Here is a 22,299-nt window from a genome sequence, read left to right as displayed (position 1 = left end):
TACCACCACTGTGCCCCATCAAATTACTAGGAAATTTAGTGAATACTTTTTAAAGACTCTTAAGTCAAAACTTTCTAATATCTCTATATTCTGTAATTTTATTTCATTTAGAACAAAAGAGTTGTTTTTAAAACCTGCAAATTAAGCATTAGGTGAACACATTTATTGGAGTTTTTAGAAACTATAAATCTTTAATTGTTAGTTTAGTTTCCCTGTTAAAGAGCCTTGAGAGAATTTTTAATTTGTGAGATTTCAAAGAAGAGATTTCCCATGTATTTGTTTTTATGTGATGCTGAAGATCGAACCCAGTACCTCATATATGCCAGGCAAATGCTCTACCACTGAGCTACAACCCCAGCCCTCTTTCAGGAATCTCTTCAGCTTAAAGTTGATGTTATGCTGAGGTGTTTAATGTTTTAATTTATCATTGTCCTTGTAGAGGTAAAAGAAATGTGTTTTAAGTGATATAAATGATTTAATATCAAGGACTGTATTTAAAAATCATGTATATGGGCTGGGGATGTGGCTCAAGCGGTAGCGCGCTCGCCTGGCATGCATGCGGCCCGGGTTCGATCCTCAGCACCACATACAAAAAACAAAGATTTGTGTCCGCCGAAAACTAAAAAATAAATTATTGAAAAATTCTCTCTCTCTCTCTCTCTCTCTCTCTCTCTCTCTCTCTCTCTCTCTCTCTCTCTCTCTCTCTCTCCCCCTCTCCCTCCCTCCCTCTCTCCCTTCTCTCACTCTACCTTTAAAAAAAAAATCATGTATATGTATATATTGCATGCTTGTAAGCAAGTAGTTTATATTCTGTCTTTGAATATTAGTGCATAGACGAAGCAGCCCCCAAACCTACATTTCTACAGCCAAGAAGTGAAATTTTTAACATTGTCTTCAGACTTCTTTCTGAAAAATTACTGCACATTTAAATTTCTGTTTCAGAAATGCCACTGTACTCTACATGGCATTCTCTGGTCATCTCTTTTCTTTCCCAGTGTATTGTAAATATCTTTTCTAGTCAAAAATTGCTTTCAGTAATGTCACCAATCTGTCGGTAGGCCTGAATCCTAACATGTTATTCATTTGTTACATATGATTTCTATCAAACTTTAAAAGGCCCATAACTTTTTTTTTAACTATTATTTTTCTATTCATAAGCCTGCAGTGGTCTCTGGTGTGCACAAGAAAATGAACATTAGCTTATGGAAGGCGGAATCGATTAGTCTTGATTTTGGAGACCACCAAGCAGATCTCCTGAACTGCAAAGACAGCGTTATTTCAAATGCCAATGTTAAGGAATTCTGGGATGGTTTTGAAGAAATATCAAGTATGTTTGTTTTGTTTTGTTTTGGTATACTGTTTTCTTAATCATATCCCCACAAAATAATAAACTGCAAATATAACTTAACATATTTTTAGTTTTAAAAACTTTTATTATTACATTGTTGTCAAACAAAAATAAGTATGTGGAAACAAAACACTGGGTCTTAATCCATATTCTAATAGTCTCTTCAACCTTAAGGAAGACCTAATAATAAATGAGGACATTTTGGAAACCCCATAAAAATGTGGAAATTGTGATATGTCAAGAGCTTTGTAATGTTTTGAACAACTAATAATAAAAAAAAGTGGAAATTGAATTACACAATTAATTATATAATGTAAAACACTTAAAGGTATAAATGAAAGACTGTAATGTTGACAATTATAAAGAGATATTTTCTTTTACTACTGGGGATTGAACCCAGCTGCTTCAACCACTGAGCCACATTCCCCTGGCATTTTTTTTTTTTTTTTTTTTTTTGAGATAGGGACTTGCTAAGTTGCTTAGGGCCTTAGCCTCCCAAACTGCTGGGATTATAGGCATGTGCCACTGTACCCATCATAAAGAGATTTTTTTAGAGACGTTACAAATGAATAATATTGTATACTGTATCTAGGAACAAAAGTGTTAATACCACAGAAGTACATATGTAATAAAACTAAGCATTCATTAAGCACATACTGTACAGTTGATTATTGAATTGAATTGAATCATTTTTACATTTCTTTATCTCCAAATATTAATGAAAATCAAAAAGCAGAAATTAACTTACTAGTAACTAACTGCATTCTTTATAGAACGGCAGAAATCTAAAAGTGGAGAAACGGTTGTTTTAAAATTGAAAGATTGTCCTTCAGGTGAAGACTTCAAGACTATGATGCCAGCAAGGTATATCTTGAAACTTTCATTTTTGATTGTTGGCTTTTGGAAGTTGAGCTGAAATTGTCCCCAGAGGTGAAATAAGTAACTACAAATGTAACCTTTAGGGTTTTTTTCCTTCCTCATAAAAAAAAAAAAAACTATTAGAGAAACTGAATCCTTATAGCTCCAATAAGAGGAAGTTTGTGTTATGGCAGTAAGGGAAAAAAAGTTCACATTAACGAACCATAAGGCCTTGTTTGCTTCTTTTGGAACTTTTAATTTGTAGTATTTGGAAAGTAGAATTTAAATTTTAGTCAGTATCACTACTGTTTTATGCTTGTCCGTGTTAATGCATTCATTTAAACTTTGAAGAAGATCAAGAGAAGTGTTATCTATCTTAAGAAAAGGTTTTTTTGGTATTTTTAACAACTTAAAAATTATATATTTGAATGCATAAAAATAACAAACCTTAAAGAAGATAGTGTTGTTATTTTTCAGATATGAAGATCTTTTAAAAAGTCTGCCTTTGCCAGAATATTGTAATCCAGAAGGAAAATTCAATTTGGCATCTCATTTGCCAGGATTTTTTGTACGTCCTGATCTAGGACCCAGGTTATGTAGTGCCTATGGTAAGTATATATTCATATTTCTTCCAAGGTGGAATTGTATGTGGGATTTTAACAAACTTATGTCCAAAGATTAATTAGATAATTTTCTAACGGTTTTTAGTTTCTACTCTTTATCTGTTCTTTTAATATTAAATCTCCTGAAATCCTTTTTCATATTAATAGTAGGTTATAAATTAAGAGCGAGTATCTATTGAAGTACCTGCTAATTTCTTTAAAATATTTACATTTTTATTAATTTGCATTTTAATAGGGCATTTTTACAGATTGTGACTTAACAGTAGTTTTGTACAGCTAGAGACTAAGGTCAAATTTAATTCTAATAGTGTTGATTGGGGAGACAGTATGATACATTATTAAAAAACAAAATTTTGGTGCAGCCAATTTGGAAAGCAGTATGGAGATTTCTTGGAAAGCTGGGAATGGAACCACCATTTGACCCAGCTATTCCCCTTCTCGGTCTATTCCCCAAAGACCTAATAAGAGCATGCTACAGGGACACTGCTACATCGATGTTCATAGCAGCACAATTCACGATAGCAAGATTGTGGAATCAGCCTAGATGCCCTTCAATAGATGAATGGATTAAAAAAATGTGGCATTTATACACAATGGAGTATTACTCTGCATTAAGAAATGACAAAATCATAGAATTTGGAGGGAAATGGATGGCATTAGAGCAGATTATGCTAAGTGAAGCTAGTCAATCTTTAAAAAATAAATACCAAATGACCCCTTTGATATAAGGGGAGTAAACAAGGACAGGGTAGGGACGAAAGTTTGAGAAGAAGATTTACATTAAACAGGGATGAGAGGTGGGAGGGAAAGGGAGTGAGAAGGGAACCGCATGGAAATGGAAAGCGATCCTCAGGGTTATACAAAATGACATATAAGAGGAAAGGAGGGGTAAGACAAGATAATACAAATCGAAGAAATGACTTACAGTAGAAGGGGTAGAGAGAGAAAAGGGGAGGGGAGGGGAGGGGAGGGGGGATAGTAGAGAATAGGACAGACAGCAGAATGCATCAGACACTAGAAAGGCAATTTGTCAATCAATGGAAGGGTAACTGATGTGATACAGCAATCTGTATACGGGGTAAAATTGGGAGTTCATAACCCACTTGAATCAAACTGTGAAATATGATGTATTAAGAACTATGTAATGTTTTGAACGACCAACAATAAAAAAATAAAAAAAAATTTTTGTCAAATTTTATTTTACACAGGTGTAGCTGCTGCTAAAGATCATGATATAGGAACAACAAATCTCCATATTGAAGTTTCTGACGTTGTAAATATCCTAGTCTATGTTGGCATAGCAAAAGGAAATGGCATTCTCTCAAAAGCAGGTAAAGAAACTAAGAGTGGTGGGATTGCAGTTCAATGCACCATATACACTAGTCTCATGCAGAATGTCAGCCTCCCAGTTAACAAAGGTTCCAGAAAGAATTCCAATGTATATAAGGATATTTTGATCTTTATTACTTGAAATTAATTTTCCTATTATATAAAAGAAATTTTAATTTTAAAAGGTTCTTTTATTTTGTTTTGCTCCTTTCCTCTTATTAAATAATGTGTTTATGAAAATATATTGTTCAATACATGTTTACATTTGAGTTTAAGAATAGAAACTAGGTTTTGGGATTTTTAATGTTTTAATGTTCTTAGGTTTTTGTATGTTTTTTGTTTATTGATGCTAGGGATTGAACCCATGGCCTCTTGCATACTAGGCAAGCATTCTATCATTGGGCTACACCCCCTTCTTCCTTTTTACCTTCCCAGTATTGGAGGAAGAAAGGAGCCTTTCTTCTTTAAGTAAAAGTGACATTTCTGTCTAGTATTATTGGTTTTAGTTTCCATGCCCAGGATTTTTCTCTAAAACATTGGTCCATCATCACTTATTTCCTCCTTTATACATGTATAATTATAGATCTTTAACCTTTTCCTCTCTACTGGTTTCTTTAATAGGAGCATAATCTAGGGGCTGAGGGTATCACCCAGTGGTAGAGCACTTGCTTAGCATGAGTGCGGCCTTGGGTTCAATCCCCAACTGTGCAAAAAAACAAACACAAAGGAATATAGGACCATTCTCTTAATAACTGTTCTTTTTTTTTTTTTTTTCCTCAAAAGTATGCCCCCTTTGAATCTATTACTCTAGCACTCTTAAACAGTTCTTTTGCTGTCGATGTCACATTTCAACCTTTTATACCTGGGTGAAATTATTGTTGCAGTTGCTTTGACTGACATACATTTGGGTAGTAATTCAGGGATTTCTCTCAGATTTGTTCATTACTCTCTGCCCTCTGTAATAAGTCACACTATTAATTGCTATCTTTTCAAATACTTTTTGCTTTTGACACCTTATGGACAGACTTTTATTTATGTATTTGTGTGTGTGTGTGTGTGTTTAGTTGAAGATGGACACAATATCTATTTTATTTTTATACGGTGCTATGATCTCAACCCAGTGCCTCAGGCATGCAAGACAAGTGATCAACCACTGAGCTACAACCCCAATCCCATGGACAGACTTGTCTAGAGTTACAAATGTTCTCTTTTCTGCTTTTCATGCACTTTCTGTGACATAATTATATATGACTTGTAGCCAGCCCTTAGATCACAACATTCCATATACAGAACTTAGAATGAATTTATGACTTAGTGGCTAGGTGCTGGGGACATAGGGATTCATTATAATATTCACTCTGTTTTTGTGTACATTTGACAATTTGTTTAAAACACAGCCTAAATTTCCTCAGAACTATAGAAATTCATTGGTTACTCTGCTTTCTTAACTGATACTGACCTCTACTCTAAGGATTTCAGAGTCATTAGGCACACATGAGTTGTCCCAGCTCTACCAGAGACATTATTACTTTCTGTCCTTTCTGAGCCTATGATGCTGTAGATAGATAATTACCTATTTATTGTATCATTATATTATACTCAAATCATCCCCTATATGTATTCTACAAGTTAGAAAATATACCTGCTTTTCCTACTTTAAAGTTATAGTAATTGATTGTATGTCCTCCTCTGAGAAGTGACTGTTCAGGTCCTTGGCCCATTTGTTGATTGGGTTATTTGTTATCTGTTTAATTTTTTGAGTTCTTTGTATACTCTGGATATTAGGGCTCTATCTAAAGTGTGAGGAGTAAAAATTTGTTCCTAGGATGTAGGCTCCCTATTTACCTCTCTTATTGTTTCTCTTGCTGAGAAAAAACTTTTTAGTTTAAGTAAGTCCCATTTGTTGATTCTTGTTGTTAACTCTTGTGCTATGGGTGTCCTATTAAGGAATTTGGAGCCCAACCCCACAATATGTAGATCGGAGCCAACTTTTAACAAATACATGAAAAAATGCTCACCATCTCTAGCAGTCAGAGAAATGCAAATCAAAACCACCCTAAGATACCATCTCACTCCAGTAAGATTGGCAGCCATTATGAAGTCAAACAACAACAAGTGCTGGCGAGGATGTGGGGAAAAGGGTACACTTGTACATTGCTGGTGGGGCTGCAAATTGGTACGGCCAATTTGGAAAGCAGTATGGAGATTCCTTGGAAAGCTGGGAATGGAACCACCATTTGACCCAGCTATTCCCCTTCTTGGACTATTCCCTAAAGACCTTAAAAGAGCGTATTATAGGGATACTGCTACATCGATGTTCATAGCAGCACAGTTCACAATAGCTAGACTGTGGAACCATCCCAGATGCCCTTCAATAGATGAATGGATAAAAAAAAAAAAATGTGGCATTTATACACAATGGAGTATTACTCTGCAATAAAAAATGACAAAATCATGGAATTTGCAGGGAAATGGATGGCACTAGAGCAGATTATGCTAAGTGAATCTAGCCAATCCCTAAAAAACAAATGCCAAATGTCATCTTTGATATAATGAGAGCAACTAAGAACAGAATATGAAGGAAAAGCATGAGAAGAAGATCACCATTAAACAGGGACGAGAGAGGGGAGGGAAAGAGAGAGAAGGGAAATTGCATGGTAAAGGAAGGAGACCCTCATTGTTATACAAAAATTACATATAAGAGGAAGTGAGGGGAAAGGGGAAAAAAAAGAGAGAGAAATGAATTACAGTAGATGGGGTAGAGAGAGAAGCTGGGAGGGGAGGGGGGATAGTAGAAGATAGGAAGGGCAGCAGAATACAACATACACTAGTATGGCAGTATGTAAAAAGTGGATGTGTAACCGATGTGAATCTGCAATATGTATACGGGGTAAAAATGGGAGTTCATAATCCGTTTGAATCAAATGTATGAAATATGATATGTCAAGAGCTTTGTAATGTCTTGAACAACTAATTAAAAAAATAAAAATAAAAACCACAGTAATGGGGGCTGGGATTGTGGCTCAGCGGTAGAGCGCTCGCCTAGCACGGGTGGGACCCGGGTTCGATCCTCAGCACCACATAAAAATAAAGGCATTGTGTTGTGTCCATCTACACCAAAAAAAAATAAATATTTAAAAAAAAAAAACCACAGTAATGAAAACTGATACAAAAAAAATCCTTGGATAAATATTATATTTCCTCTACAGTTAAAATAAATAAATAAAATAAAGTTATAGTAATACTTAACAGCCGGCGTGGTAGTGCACGCCTGTAATCCCAGCAACTTTGAGGAGGCTGAATCAGGAAGATCACAAGTTTGAGGGCCAGCCTCAGCAACTTATCGAGACCCTGTCTCAAAAATAAAGAAAGAATGGGAATATAGCTTAGTGGTAAAACATCCTTGGATTCATTCCCCAGTACAGAAAAAAAATAATACTTAAATATCAAGAAATACTAGCCTACTTGAAGCACATGCTTTTTCCTCTACCTACAAAGTCTTTCTGCCTCCTCCTTGTCTTCCTAGCAAATTACTATATTCATCCTTCAGAGTATAATTTAGATTATTAGTTCACCCAAGAGGTCTAAACTTAAAAAGTAAATTTAATCTGTCATTCTCTTTTTTATGATAAATCTCTCCCCTTTCTTGAGTTTATAAAGCAATAAACTTTAAAGGAAGAAAAAGTGGAAAATAATATAAGATTTGCAACTTTTAATTTGTTAAGAAAACACATATTTAAACCATTGGCTATTTTTTCAATTAAAGAGTAATTTTTATGATAAACTCTCCCCACCCCAGTACTGGGGATTTAAACCCAGGAATGCTTAACCTCTGAGCTTCATTTTTAGCTCTTTTTATTCCATTTTTTATTTTGAGACAATGTCTCACTAAGTTGCTGAGGCTGGCCTTAAATTAGGATCCTCCTGACTTAGCCTCTTGAGTTCCTGGGATTATAGGTGTGTGCTGCCACATCTGGCTTATGATAAACTTTTAACATTGTTCTTTATTTTCTTGTTTTTATCATGAAATGGGAAAAACTTTGTCAGAAATAACACTTGAGGACTGAACTAGTCTGTGAACATTCTTATTACCAAGTATGGTATTCATGTGAATTTATTAAGACCCTTCTTTTTTTTTCTTTTTTTTTAATTGGTTGTTCAAAACATTACAAAGCTCTTGACATATCATATTTCATACATTCAAGTGGGTTATGAACTCCCATTTTTACCCCAAATACGGATTGCAGAATGACATCGGTTACACATCCACATTTTTACATGATGCCATATTAGTGACTGTTGTATTCTGCTACCTTTTCTATCCTCTATTATCCCCCCTTCCCTCCCCTCCCATCTTCTCTCTCTACCCCATCTACTGTAATTCATTTCTCTCCTTGTTTTTTTTTCCATTCCCCTCGCAACTTGTTATATGTAATTTTGTATAACAATGAGGGTCTCCTTCCATTTCCATGCAATTTCCCTTTTCTCTCCCTTTCCCCTCCCTTTCCCTCCCACCTCATGTCTCTGTTTAATGTTAATCTTTTCCTCTTGCTCTTCCTCCCTGCTCTGTTCTTAGTTGCTCTCATTATATCAAAGATGACATTTGGCATTTGTTTTTTAGGGATTGGCTAGCTTCACTTAGCATAATCTGCTCTAGTGCCATCCATTTCCCTGCAAATTCCATGATTTTGTCATTTTTTATTGCAGAGTAATACTCCATTGTGTATAAATGCCACATTTTTTTTATCAGTTCCTCTATTGAAGGGCATCTGGGTTGGTTCCACAGTCTAGCTATTCAGACCCTTCTTAACTCCATGCTAGATCTTTTTAATTCTCATCTTAACTGTGTTTGACCCATAGTATGCAGTTAAAAATTTAATACATGTTTGAATTAAGAAATCCTACTGAAATTTGTACAACCACTTTGAAAAGCAATGTGGAGATTCCTTAGCAAACTAGGATTGGAATGATCATATGACCCAGCTGTCCCCAAAAAACTAAAATCAGCATATTATAGTGATACAGTCACTTCAGTGTTTATAGCAGCATAATTTACAATAGCCAGATTATGGAATTAACCCAAATACCCAGAAGAGTGAAATCATGGCATTTGCTGATAAATGCGTAGAAATCATGCTAAGGGAAATAAACCAGACTCATAAAAGCAAGAGTCAAATCTTCTGCCTCACATGTGGAAGCTAAAGCAAAATGAGGGGAATAGGTAGTGGGGGAGGGGATCAGATATGATAAAGATATAGGCAAGATCAGTGGAGTAGAAGTGGGAGAATCAGAGGGAGAGACAAAGGGAGGGGAAGGGAAAGAAATGTGGAATGATACTTAACAGAATCATATATATAGATAAATGTACTGAGAGAATTTCTATATACGTAGAAAGAACTAACCAAAGGAGTAAAAGTAAGATAAGTAGAGGAGGGAAAAAAGGGAAAGGAAAGTGGGGGAAATGGAAATTGAAATCAGATTTCTAGTATGTATGATTTTTGCTGTAAGAACCCCAAATACAGGGCTGGGGTTGTGACTCAGTGGTAGAGCGCTTGCCTAGCATGTGTGAGGCACTAGGTTCAATTTTCAGTACCGCATATAAATAAATAAATAAAATAAAGTTCCATTGACAACTAAAATATATATATTAAAAAAAGAGGGGCTGGGGATGTGGCTCAAGTGGTAGCGCACTCGCCTGGCATGCGTGCGGCCCGGGTTCGATCCTCAGCACCACATACAAACAAAGATGTTGTGTCTGTCAATAACTAAAAAATAAAGAAATATTTAAAAAAAAAGAATCCCAAATATTATGTATAATTTTCATGCCCTAATAAAAATTAATAAAAAATAAACGAACACATAAAAAAATCTTTGTAGTCAGGTTTAAATATTGTAAATGTTTCACCATCGCAGTTGTTAGTAGACATTTGTTGTATTCTTGTTTGTTTTTTTAAGAGAGAGAGAGAATTTTTAATATTTATTTTTTAGCTATCGGCGGACACAACATCTTTGTATGTGGTGCAGAGGATCGAACCCGGGCCGCACGCATGCCAGGCGATCTCGCTACCGCCTGAGCCACATCCCCAGCCCTGTTGTATTCTTTGTAATAAAGAGTTGCTTTCTTTTGTCTTAAAAGATAATTAGGTGCGCACCTGTAATCACAGCAACTTGGGAGGCTGAGGCAGGAGGATTAAAAGTTCAAGGCCAGCCTTAGCAACTTAGTGAATCCCTAAGCAACTTAACAGGATCTTGTCTCAAAAAAAATTTTTTTTTAAAGGCTAGGGATGTGGCTCAGCAGTAAAGTGCCCCTGGGTTCAATCCCCAGTACCAAAAAACGGGAAGAAGATTTATTTAAAATACTCACTGTAGTGAGTCGGGCACAGTGATGCATGCCTATAATCCCAGCTGTTCTGTTTCAGAAGCTGAGGCAGGAGGATCACAAATTCAAGGCCATTCTGGGCAACATCATGAGACCATGCCTCAAAATAAAAAATATTACAGGTTGAGCATTTTCAGTGATAGAGCACCCCTGGATTCAATTCTCAGTACCACCCAAAAAAAAGGAAAAAGGAAAAAAAAATTTACCATATTAAATTCAAAAGTTTGCATGCTTCCAAAATTTTTTGTGCTTACACATAAATATGTTTAGTTTGTCAGTGTTTTAGAAGAATGGCCTTGTTTCTTCAAAACTACAGCTTTGTTGATAAAGAATTTATTTGATTACATATTGACCATAATAGAATATGAGGTCCCATAGGAATTAATCGGAATGTTTTTCATTAGTCACAGTAATAAGCAAATCCCTTCACCTCACTGAATCTCTTTACTCAAGTGTAAAATAGAGGTTATGATTCTTGACAACCATATTCTATAGTTATAGGAACCAACTGAATGATAATGGTCATAAAAGTTCTTTATAAATTATGAAATGCTATGAGTCCAAGCCATTGTTAGGACCACCCCTTTGAGGACAGGGAGAATGCTGATTGAGTAAAAACTCTTGAATTTTCTTTTTCCTGCCCCTTGTTTTAAAGAAAACAAACCAGGAAAATCACTATTGATCTTTCCTGTAGCACACAGGAAACAGTTCCAGTTTTCTGCTCTCAATAGTTTTGAATATAAAACTGGGTTTGACTCCTTTAAGAATACTGATCTACTCAGGCATTCTGCTGTTCTCATAAATCAATTTTAGAAGATTTGGCTTTTTGGTAGTCTTCACTGACCAATTTGAAAATACTCTCCTATATTTTAGGAATACTCAAGAAATTTGAGGAAGAAGATTTGGATGACATTTTAAGGAAAAGATTGAAGGACTCAAGTGAAATTCCTGGTGCTCTGTGGCATATTTACGCTGGAAAAGATGTGGACAAGATAAGAGAATTTCTTCAAAAGGTATAATTTATGTTGCAGACAATTTATCTCTTCACTTTGAGTAAGGACTCAGTAATTTTTAGTTTGAAGGGATGGAATTTTTGTTGAAAATGAAAAGCTCCTTTGTCTTGCTTCTTTTAAAGGCCTGTTTATTTTGAGGTTTGTATGGTGATTTCTCATTTCATAGTGCTCCCCTATCTTCCTTACCACCTTATAGTAAAGGACCAATGTGTTGATGAGCTAGGTATTAGTTGGGTGGTATAGAAACATCTAAAAAAGGATCGGATCTTTAAATTTCCTTAGAATCTGATTGATATGTTTGGCTCTTGACCTAGGTAGTGATTCTACTTTATGACATCTGATTTCTCAGTTATACTTTTTGGTTAGACTGAAATTTTGAGTAATCATACCTTTAATTGTTAGACATTCTTAAAGAAATTAACCCATCAACCTGAAATAATTGGTTCATACCCTTTGCTAAAATATTTTCATAATTTGTAATTTGGGGGATTTTTTATAAGGGAACATAAGTTGCTTATTTTACTATACTCCATCTTCTTTTTAAGGATTTCAAGTTCTTTCTGTGAAACAATGTAAAGAAAGTGAAAGGGCTTTAGCATTGTAACTATCTTATCCCAGTAATAATTACCAATATTTTAATCTATAATGTGTGTCTTGTAAATCAAAAGATTATTTTAATGAGTAATTTCTGAAAGGTCACAAGTAGATATTTCAACGATTAGAATGTAAACCCTAAAATGGTTTTTATCTTTGTACATGCATTAAGGGAGTGCAGGGGTGGGGGGGCACTATCAAGAAATGTTTACACAATCCGTACATGTGAAGGCTTAGCTTTTGGTGGTTGGGGGACAAACCATACTAAACTTTGCCTCAATCTAGGTGTTGTACCCTTTAAACAATTGGTAAGGAAGGAAACCTGACAGATGAAAACTTCATAGAAAAAAGAGATGGTGAAAAAGGAGTATGACTCACTCTATTAATAGCATTTCCGTGTGCTTTATTTAATATCCTTTGCTTTTTAAATTATTGCAGACTGTTTTTTCTTTAACTTAAGCACAATGATGGTTCTGTAAGATTCTGAGACCAAAGAATGTGCTATTATAAACTAAATAGATATTTAGCTAAAGAGGATTTTTCTTCTTTTGCCTTATATAAATGGGGTATATGTTTTTATTTTAATCCATATTTCAGATTTCAAAAGAACAAGGCCTTGAAGTTCTACCCGAACACGATCCAATACGTGACCAAAGCTGGTATGTAAACAAAAAACTCCGCCAAAGACTGCTAGAAGAATATGGAGTCAGAACCTGTACTGTTATTCAGTTTCTTGGTGATGCCATTGTTTTGCCAGCAGGAGCACTTCATCAGGTACATACAAACTTTTTGACACACCTGTTGTTCAAAGAATAAACTTTGAAAAATTGTTCTGGGTGTAGATGTAAATGAAAAACAGAAGTAACAGAATAATCTGAAACAGTCTGTTTTCATTAATTGCTAAAATGGCATTCTAGTGTTTAAAGAAATTTGAAATAATTGAATACTTTGAGAGTTTAAACTGTTTTAACATGAGCCAGGTTTGCATTTTTATGTTGTCTCTGATTTTAGAGACTTGAAATTTAATTTTTAAGGCCTCCCAGGAGAAGTATAGAGGTATTATATACTCATATCTCATTAGTTGGGCCAGAAAGGGGTGAGGGGAGAGTATCAAAGCTTTCTTTTAACAGGCTATAAGTTTTTCTCCTTGAGCATGCTAACAATAGGCTTGAGATAGGCTAACAATAGCCTAGCTAAGAAAAGATGGTGTGTATATTTTATGGTTATCAATCCACAGAATTATGCAGCTTGATGTATATAGTTTTTGATGCGTATAGTGGAAATGGCATAGAATAGCTGTTGGGTAGGGTATGAAAAATGAAATCTAAAGCACACAATGGATTCCTGTATGAAGAATGGCGCAAATAGCCCAGTTTAACTCTGTTAGTAATAAAATGTACAAGGGAAACCTAAGGAGCACTCCCCCTAGTCTAATTTGTCTCATAGGTTGTTTGCTACCTCTTCCATTTACCACCCAGTAATTGAGATATGTTTAATATGTATTCATTTACCAAAGATTGTTTCTCACATTTTATAAGTACCTCCCCTTTCCTTCCTCTTCCTGCCCAGGTCCCCTTATTCTATTCTACTGGTCTCCCTTCTATTGTTTTTGGTTTTTTTAATTTTAATCAGTTATACATGACAGTGGAATGCACTTTGGCACATTGTACACAAATGGAGCACAACTTCTCATTCTTCAGGCTGTACATGGTGCAGAGTCACACCAGTAGTGTACTCATACATGTATATAGGGTAATAGTGTGTATTTTATTCTACCGTCCTTCCCATCCCCACAAACCCACCCCTCCCTTCTTTCCTTCCCCTCATTCCTTTGCACAATCCAAAGTTCCTTCATTCTTCCTTACCCACCCCCTACCCCCACCTCCCACCCCCACTATGGATCAGCATCCGATTATCAGAGAAAACATTAAGCCTTTGGTTTGGGAATGATTGGCTTATTTCACTTAGCATGATGTTCTTAGTTCCATCTTACCTGCAAATACCATAATTTCATTTTTCTTTAAGGCTGAGTAATATTCGATAGTGTATGTGTACCACATTTTCATCTGTTGAAGGGCATCTAGGTTGGTTCCATAGTTCAATAATTGTGAATTGAGCTGCTATAAACATTGCTGTGGTTGTGTCACTGTGGTAAGCTGATTTTTAAATCCATTGGGTATAAACCGAGGAGTGGGTCAAATAGTGGTTCCATTTCAAGTTTTCTAAGGAATCTCCATACCGCTTTCCAGAGTGGTAGGCACCCATTTGCAATCCCACCAGCAATACATGAGTGTACCTTTTTCCCCACATCCCCACAAACACTTGTTATTGCTCGCATTCTTGATATTTGCCATTCTGATTGGAGTAAAACATCTCCCCCTTTTTTAAAAAATTTTTTTAATATTTATTTTTCAGTTTTCGGCAGACACAACATTTTTGTATGTGGTGCTGAGGGTCGAACCCCGGGCCACATGCATGCCAGGCCAGCGCGATACCGCTTGAGCCACATCCCCAGCCCAAAACATCTGGAGAGAGAGAGAGAGAGAGAGAGAGAGAGAGAGAGAGAGAATTTTTTTTAATGTTTTATTTTTTAGTTTTCGGCGGACACAACATCTTTGTTTGTATGTGGTGCTGAGGATCGAACCCCGGCCGCATGCGTGCCGGGCGAGCGCGCTACCGCTTGAGCCACATCTCCAACCCAAAACATCTCCTTTTTTTACCCAAAGTTCCTTCAACCAGTTGTCTAGTTTTTGTCCCTTACAATTCTACCTTTATGAAAACTTTCATTTATTGGAACATATAATATGTATTCTTTCAATCTGGCTTTTCTTACTTAACAAATGCATTTGAATTCTTTTTATTTATTTTTCCATTTTTTAAAGGCTGTTTTTTTTTTAATCTCTTTACTAACTGAAGTATATTTGTATTATTTTCAGTTTGTGCCTATAGAAAATAAAGCTACTATAAACATTTGCATATAGCTTGTGGGTGACCACAGCTTTTCATTTCTGTTAGGTAAATAGTGCTTAGTGGGATTGCCTGGACATGTGAATTAGGAACTGCCAGGTTGCTCTCTAAAGTGGTTATACCATTTCCTTTCTCCAAAGTAGTACTTACATGCATTTTAGTTCCTCTATGTCTTCTCTCAATGCTTGTTACTATCAGTTTTGTTAAAACCGATCTTATAACTTTGTAGTGCTATTTCATTGTGATTTAAATTTGTATTTCCCCCCTTGGTATGGGGATTGAACCCAGGATTACTTGGCCACTAAATTACATACTCAGCCTTTTTATTTTTTATTTTGAGACAGGGTCTTACAAAGTAACTGAGGCTATCTTTAAACTTGAAATTCTCCTGCCTCAGGCTCCCTAGTCAACTAGGATTATAGGTGGATGCCACCACACCCAGCAATTTGTACTTTCTTATGTCTAAATAGAATTTAAGTTTCATAAAGAGATTTTTTGTTTTGACCTTTTATTTTTTGCAATACAAGGGATAGGGATCAAATCCAGGACCTCACACATGCTAGGCAAACTTTCTACACTGAGCAACAATCCCAGCCATAACATTTGTGTTTTTCAATGTCCCCTTGCCATACTTAAAATAATACATATAAAATAAATATTAGTAAATCTGTTTGTAAAGACCTGAAAAATATGTTCTCATTTACAACATATTTTTGCACAAAATTATACTTTTTTATAAAATTTATATGCATAAACATACACATTCTCGTGTGTGTGTGTGTGTGTGTGTGTGTGTGTGTGTGTAGTGTTCTTTGTATAGACATGCAGAGTTTTACTTCTTCCTATTGTGGAAAATTCACCTGAGTTGGAAGTTAATTTAAATTTTCACTAGGCACAAATAAACTTCAAAAGACATAGTTTCTTTGGAAATGTATAGAAAAGTCAGATAGTTTATAGAAAGCAAATTTCATATTATTCTGATGTCTGCCGTAAAGTAATGAATGATCAAATCATTAACTTCTTTGCTCCATATTTTGGCAAGAAATTGCCAGCTATAAAAACGGGAAGTTCTACTTTCCCTTTCCTATGTAGTATGATAATGACAGCACAGTCACAGCGTTGAGAGGTTGTTGCCCTCTACTAAAATATAGTAGTAACGGGTTTTGCTTTGTTTTTATTTTGTTTTGTTTTGTTATTGTAGTTTTCTTTTGGCAGAAGTGAGGATTGAACCCAGAGGCACTTTTTTTTTGGGGGGGGGTACACATGATTGAATCCAAGGGTGCTTAACCACTGAGCCACATCGCCAACTTTTTATTATTTTTTTTTATTTACAGATAGGGCCTCACTAAGTTTAAGTCTTTCAGGTTGACCTTGGACTTGCAATCTTCCTGCCTCAGCCTCCAGAGTCACTGGGATTACAGGCATAAGCCACTGCACCTGTCTCCAGTCCTTTTTTATTTTGAATCAGGGTCTCACTAAATTGCCCAGGCTGGTCTCAAACACGAATCCTCCTGCTTTAGCCTTCTAAATTGCTGATAATACAGGCATATGCCACCATGCCAGGCAATAGTAATGTTAGTTTGAGAGAGAATTCAAGGAAAGTGATAAGAACTCTGTTTACAATATTAATTTTGATTTGGTATACATTATTTCCAGCCTATTAGGGTCTTACCAATACTTCAAATGTTCATTTATGGTTCAACACTTATAGACTAAAGGTGGCCCTCAAAATAGTACAGACTCTAAATCAGTATTTCTCATTCTTTAGCATACATTAGAATTTCCTGAGCAGCTTTATCAGACACAGATTGCTATACCCCACCTCCCAGAGTTTCTAATTAATTAGATCTAGGGAAGAAAGAAATTTTTCCCAAGGAATGCTTAATGTTACTGTCAGGCACTACAGTTTGCAAAACCATACAAATTAGAAGCCCTTGTGAGCCCAAGGTACCCATCAAAAAACTTTCAACCAAGTGATATTCAAACAAGAGCCAGTAATGCTAAGGAAGAAACACTGTTCTTTTGCCCGTCAACAGTGAGTATTTCCAGAGACTAAACTAAGAGAGGAGTTCTGGTGTGTGTCTTGTAGCCACAGCACTGTTATTCTATGAACCATTCTAAAATGGCAATTTTGTAGGGCTGGGCATGATGGCACATGCCTGTAATCCCAGGGACTCAGGAAGCTGAGGCAATATCAAGTCTCAAGCCAGTCTCAGCAAATTAGCAAGGCCCTAAGCAACTTAATGAGACCCTATCTCAAAATTAAAGGGATAACCTGGGATAAAATGCCCCTGGGTTCAATTCCTAGTACCCACACCCAGCCCAAATCTTTTGTTGGTAAACAACTCAGTATGTGAAACTCTTCCTTTATATTCCTAGACAAAACAGCTAGACCTTGACCTCCAATGTTTACTTTGTCACAGCCATAGCTTCCAAGTGACCTTTATTTAAACTGCAACAACTAAAGTGGTAGAGCCAGTGCTCTAACATAGTCCCCAACAAACTAAATAGATAGATAATTGCATCTTTTTTTTCCCATGCATATCTCTCTTATTTTTTGAAGAACCTACAAGGTAAAAAGTAGATTTTTTTCCATTTTATAGAGGATGAAATTATGTTACAAAAAAGGTGAGTAATGAATTTGTGATTGCAAACCATATGGATTTTACATCTTTAATGATAAATTTTCCTTAAATTGCTGAATTGCACAGCAGTCATGTCATAATCAGAAAATTACTGCCAAATAATTGTAAAATTTGTAAGATATAAAGTATATAGATACTAAATACAGACACTTCAATACTTTGTTGAAGCTATTGACTGTATAATTAAACATTTGCAAAAGGTATAATTTATTTAAAATTTGGTATGTGAAGTTTTAAAAGCTATTCACAATGAATTTATAATATTTTTAAATTGTATATTTTTTCCATTTATATGACCAGTTATGTATAATTACAACTGATTCTTTAAGAGAAGTATAAGAAAGATAGTATGTGTCTAGGAAGTGAAGTATAAATGACTCAAGACATGGCAGAGAAAAGGGATGAGTAGCCAGCTGTAGAGGAGCATGCCTATAATCCTGGCATCTTGGGAGGGTAAGGCAGGAGGATTGCAAGTTAAGGCCAGTCCCAACAACTTGGTGAGGACTGAGAAACTTAGTGAGACCCCATCTCAAAAATTAAGAGCTGAGGATGTAGCTCAGTAGTAAAGGAAGCTATAAATCCCCAGTACAACAAAGAGGCGGGGAATAAATGGAATGGGAAGGTTTGATGTCTTTAAAACTGAACCCTTACCTCTTAAAACTAACCCTCAGTCCTTTAAGGAAATATATCATGTGGGGGTTATTTGAAAACACAGTAGAGTAGCATCCTATAAGTGCTAATAGAACTCAACATTCTGGGCTTTGGGTTTTGTTTGTTATGGTGGGGTACCAGGAATTTAACCACTGAGCCACATCCACAGCTCTTTCCATTCTTTTAAATCTTGAGATAGTGTCTCTCTAAGTTGCTTAGGACCTCGGAGTTGCTGACACTGGCCTTGAACCTCAAATCCTGCTACCTCAGTTTCCTGAGTCCCTGGGATTACAGGTGTATGCCACCATACCAGCTAAAACTCGACATTCTGAAAGTCATTTTAAAATAACCATAAACTGTCAAAAATGGACAGAATCAACTTTTTTTAGAATCTGGAATCTAATCCCAAACTCTTAGTAACCCAGAGACTAATGAAGAAAAGGGCAGCTAATTTTTGATATTGAGGGAAATCTCTTCAGGCACTGATGACCACTGAAATAATGGAATACAGACTTCAATGACTATATCGAACAAGAAATTCAGCCTCTGAGAAGAAATTGGTAAAACTTACTAAACAATGACTGGGGTCTCAGTGATCAACAACAAACAACTCTGAGGCAGGAGAGAATCTGATTATTACAGTTAACACATTTACAAAGTTCAGATACCCAATTTTCAAAAAAAAAAAAATACAAGGCATGCACACAAAAAAGGAAAGTGTCTCATTCAAAGGAGAAGATATATTGACAGAAATATTCCCTGAGGAGTCCAGATATTGAAGTTAGACAACAGTCAAATAAACTCAAAAAGCTTAAGGAAAGTCTGAATAAATAAAAATCTAAAGGAAACCAGGAAAATGATGGATGACCAAAATGAGAATACAAATAAAGAACTTGTAAAACCTAGAAATTTTGGGACTACAAGTGATTTTAAGACATGCTAGAACTAGACCTACCAAAAGGTATGTACTGAACCAGGCATGGGTAATACACACCTGTAATCCTAGCTACTCAGGTGCTCACAAGGCAAGAAGATCACAAGTGTGAGGCCAACCTGGGCAACTTAGACCCTGTCTCAAAATTAAGATTTTAAAAAGGGCCATGGAAGTAGCTCACTGGTAGAGCACTTGCTTAGCATGCACAAGATACTGGATTCAATCCCCAGTACCAAAAACCAAAGGTATATACTAAAACTTTTGAAGGACTTAACTCTTCACCCTCCTCGCAGCATGTTCAAGTAAGTAAAAAGAGAAAGAGCATTTAGAAGCTCTGTGATGGAATTAGACACTTAATGTAAGTTGATGTTAATATCTAATATAAAACATCTATTAGACAAGATGTCAGGGAAGTTGGGCTTCTGTTGACTTGCTTTTCATTGGCTAATTTGTCTTGGGACAAGCACTGAACATCTCACCCATAGTGGGCTGTTCTGTGAAACAGATTATCTGTTCTATGAACAAATGAAGAGCCTGTAAAACTGTACAGAACAGCTAAAACTGTCAGGCATCTACAATGCATTATATTGGCTGGTGTCTTATTAAAACTGTTTAATCAGGGAGGAGAAAGCTGTTTTGAAAAACTGTTGTACTAAAAAGTCACAGGAAATTGGAGTCTATTTAATTGGCTAATTTGAAAGAAAGACACAGATAACCAAAATCATAGTACAATTTTGAAACTCATTTGTGGTCAGTTTTCTTCCTCATTCCTAACAAACTGAACCACATTTCTTTTTCTTTATGTTCTGGTATGAGTTAACAGTAAAAGCCAAAGAAACAGCATCAAACATACTCAGATTTTGATTGCTTTGTTGATTCTTTCTAGTTACCAGTCTAAAAAGTCCATCTTAACAAAATTTAGGATCCAATTATCAGCCTTTCCAAAGGTTTTCTGAAGTTGTTTTTGTTGTTGTTGTTTGTTTTTTATCAATTGAAAATATTTCCTTTACCAAGTCACTTCCAATGAAGCTTTTCAGTGGAAAGTGTGGTGTTCTGCCTTGAAATCCATTTGCTACTTGGGAAAAACTAAATCTGGTTAAAAATGAAATTTCTGGTTAAAATTAAATCTCTATTGGTTTTAGACTGTGGCTTTTCTTTGCTCCTACCTCATTAGATTTATATTACACAAGTTTTCTTTTGGAAATAGGTACAGAATTTTCACAGCTGTATTCAGGTAACTGAAGACTTTGTGTCCCCAGAACATCTTGTACAGTCATTTCACTTAACACAGGAACTGAGACTTTTGAAGGAAGAAATCAATTATGATGATAAGCTTCAGGTAAGAAATGAATGTTCAGTCCTTTTATATTCAGAAAATAAATTATATGCATAATAGTTTAGGCAGTCATTGCCTGGTTTGTCACAACAAGCTAACCGAAGATTAATATTAATGTGTATTTAATTGTATGAATTTTAGTGTCTCTTATTATATAACTTTTGGCTTAGCAACACTTTTAAATTTTGACATTTTTGTTATTGAATTTGGCTTTCCTAGGTCCCCATTAAAATTGTTAATATTTTTTAGCATGGTGGTTGTCATTTGTCAGTCTCTCTCCAGCTCAAGTGATGAGAAATGTCAATATCTCTTTCAGGTTAAAAATATCTTGTATCATGCAGTCAAAGAAATGGTGAGAGCTTTGAAGATACATGAAGATGAAGTAGAGGATATGGAAGAAAATTAAGTGTGGTCCTGTTTGATGATTTTAGACCGTAGAACCGGGATTACCTCCCCTTGAATAATGACATGTGTGCACACTGACTTAAGCTTCACAAAACCATCAGTGCCAAGAAATTCTCTTTGTAGTGATTACTTGTTACTGACACCACAGCAGTATAGCATATGTCACAGCTCCTGTGATTCAATGTCCTAAAACAAGCTAAATTTAAAAACAGCACTTCAGAGCTGTTTCTGTATCATAGTGTATATGATGTTTGTGAAAATGTCAGATTTAAAATGATGTATTTATTTTTGGTAAAAAAAAATCTATGCTATATTGTTGATCAAGTGTAAATGTGCCCTTGTACAGTTTAATAAGATAACTGATATTTTTCACTACATTGAGACAGTTACTGTGAGAATAGGACACAAACACCAGCTATTGCCTGCGTTTGGGAAATTGCTGAATCGCACAGCAGTCATGTCATAATCAGAAAATTACTGCCAAATAATTGTAAAATTTGTAAGATATAAAGTATATAAAGTAGATACTAAATACAGACACTTCAATATTTTGTTGAAGCTATTGACTGTATAATTAAACATTTTCAAAAGGTGTAATTTATTTAAAATTGTCTCATTTTGGTAAAATTTATGTGAAGTTTTAAAAGCTAAATATTAAACTTAATATGCTATGTAAATATATACATATATACATTTAATGATGTATTTTTTTAAAACATTGGCTTGCTTTTGTTAAAGTGCAAGTGTTACATATGGCTTTGTACATTAAAGTTAAAAGGGGTTTTACATTTTCCATTAAAAAGACTTTATCAGAAATTGGATTACTTAGTTCTTCCTCTTTTGACATATGTTACTGGGACAGACAAGAGCTTGCAGTTGAGAGTTTGGACATGCATAATACTGTGTAACTCCAGTGAGTTGTATTGGTACTAAGGGTTGAACCCAGGAGCACTTTACCACTGAGCTACACCTCCAATCCTTTTTTTTTTTTTTTTTTTTTAAGTTTTTTTTACATGTTGTCGGACCTTTATTTTATTCATGTGTTTATATGCAGTGCTGAGAATCAAACCCAGGGCCTCTCTAAATTGCTAAGGCTGGGCTTGAATTTGCGAGCCTCCTGCCTTACCCTCCAGAGCTGCTGGGATTACAGGCATGCACTTCCACACCCAGGTACCTGGGGTTTTTTGTTGTTGTTGTTGTTTTAGTACCAGCAATTG

General features: G+C 35.5%; 1 protein-coding gene across 2 annotated transcripts in view; it reads left to right on the top strand.

Annotated features, from left to right (window-relative positions):
* The window catches only part of Jmjd1c (jumonji domain containing 1C), a 238,628-nt gene extending 216,771 nt beyond the window's left edge, over positions 1-21,857 (top strand). For both annotated transcript variants that reach the window (XM_077798230.1, XM_077798229.1), the window contains 8 exons: positions 1,159-1,327; positions 2,122-2,212; positions 2,684-2,814; positions 4,038-4,160; positions 11,411-11,550; positions 12,742-12,918; positions 20,549-20,680; positions 20,994-21,857. In XM_077798230.1, coding sequence (XP_077654356.1) covers positions 1,159-1,327; positions 2,122-2,212; positions 2,684-2,814; positions 4,038-4,160; positions 11,411-11,550; positions 12,742-12,918; positions 20,549-20,680; positions 20,994-21,083 — 1,053 coding nt within the window. In that variant the 3' untranslated portion in view covers positions 21,084-21,857. The remainder of the gene's footprint in view (positions 1-1,158; positions 1,328-2,121; positions 2,213-2,683; positions 2,815-4,037; positions 4,161-11,410; positions 11,551-12,741; positions 12,919-20,548; positions 20,681-20,993) is intronic.
* The last annotated feature ends 442 nt before the right edge of the window (positions 21,858-22,299 follow it).

The sequence above is a fragment of the Urocitellus parryii genome, chromosome 5 (genome assembly GCF_045843805.1).
Source record: "Urocitellus parryii isolate mUroPar1 chromosome 5, mUroPar1.hap1, whole genome shotgun sequence".
Classification (NCBI taxonomy): domain Eukaryota; kingdom Metazoa; phylum Chordata; class Mammalia; order Rodentia; family Sciuridae; genus Urocitellus; species Urocitellus parryii.
The sequence above is the reverse complement of the archived record's forward strand: the minus strand, read 5'-3'. Positions and strand labels throughout refer to the sequence as shown.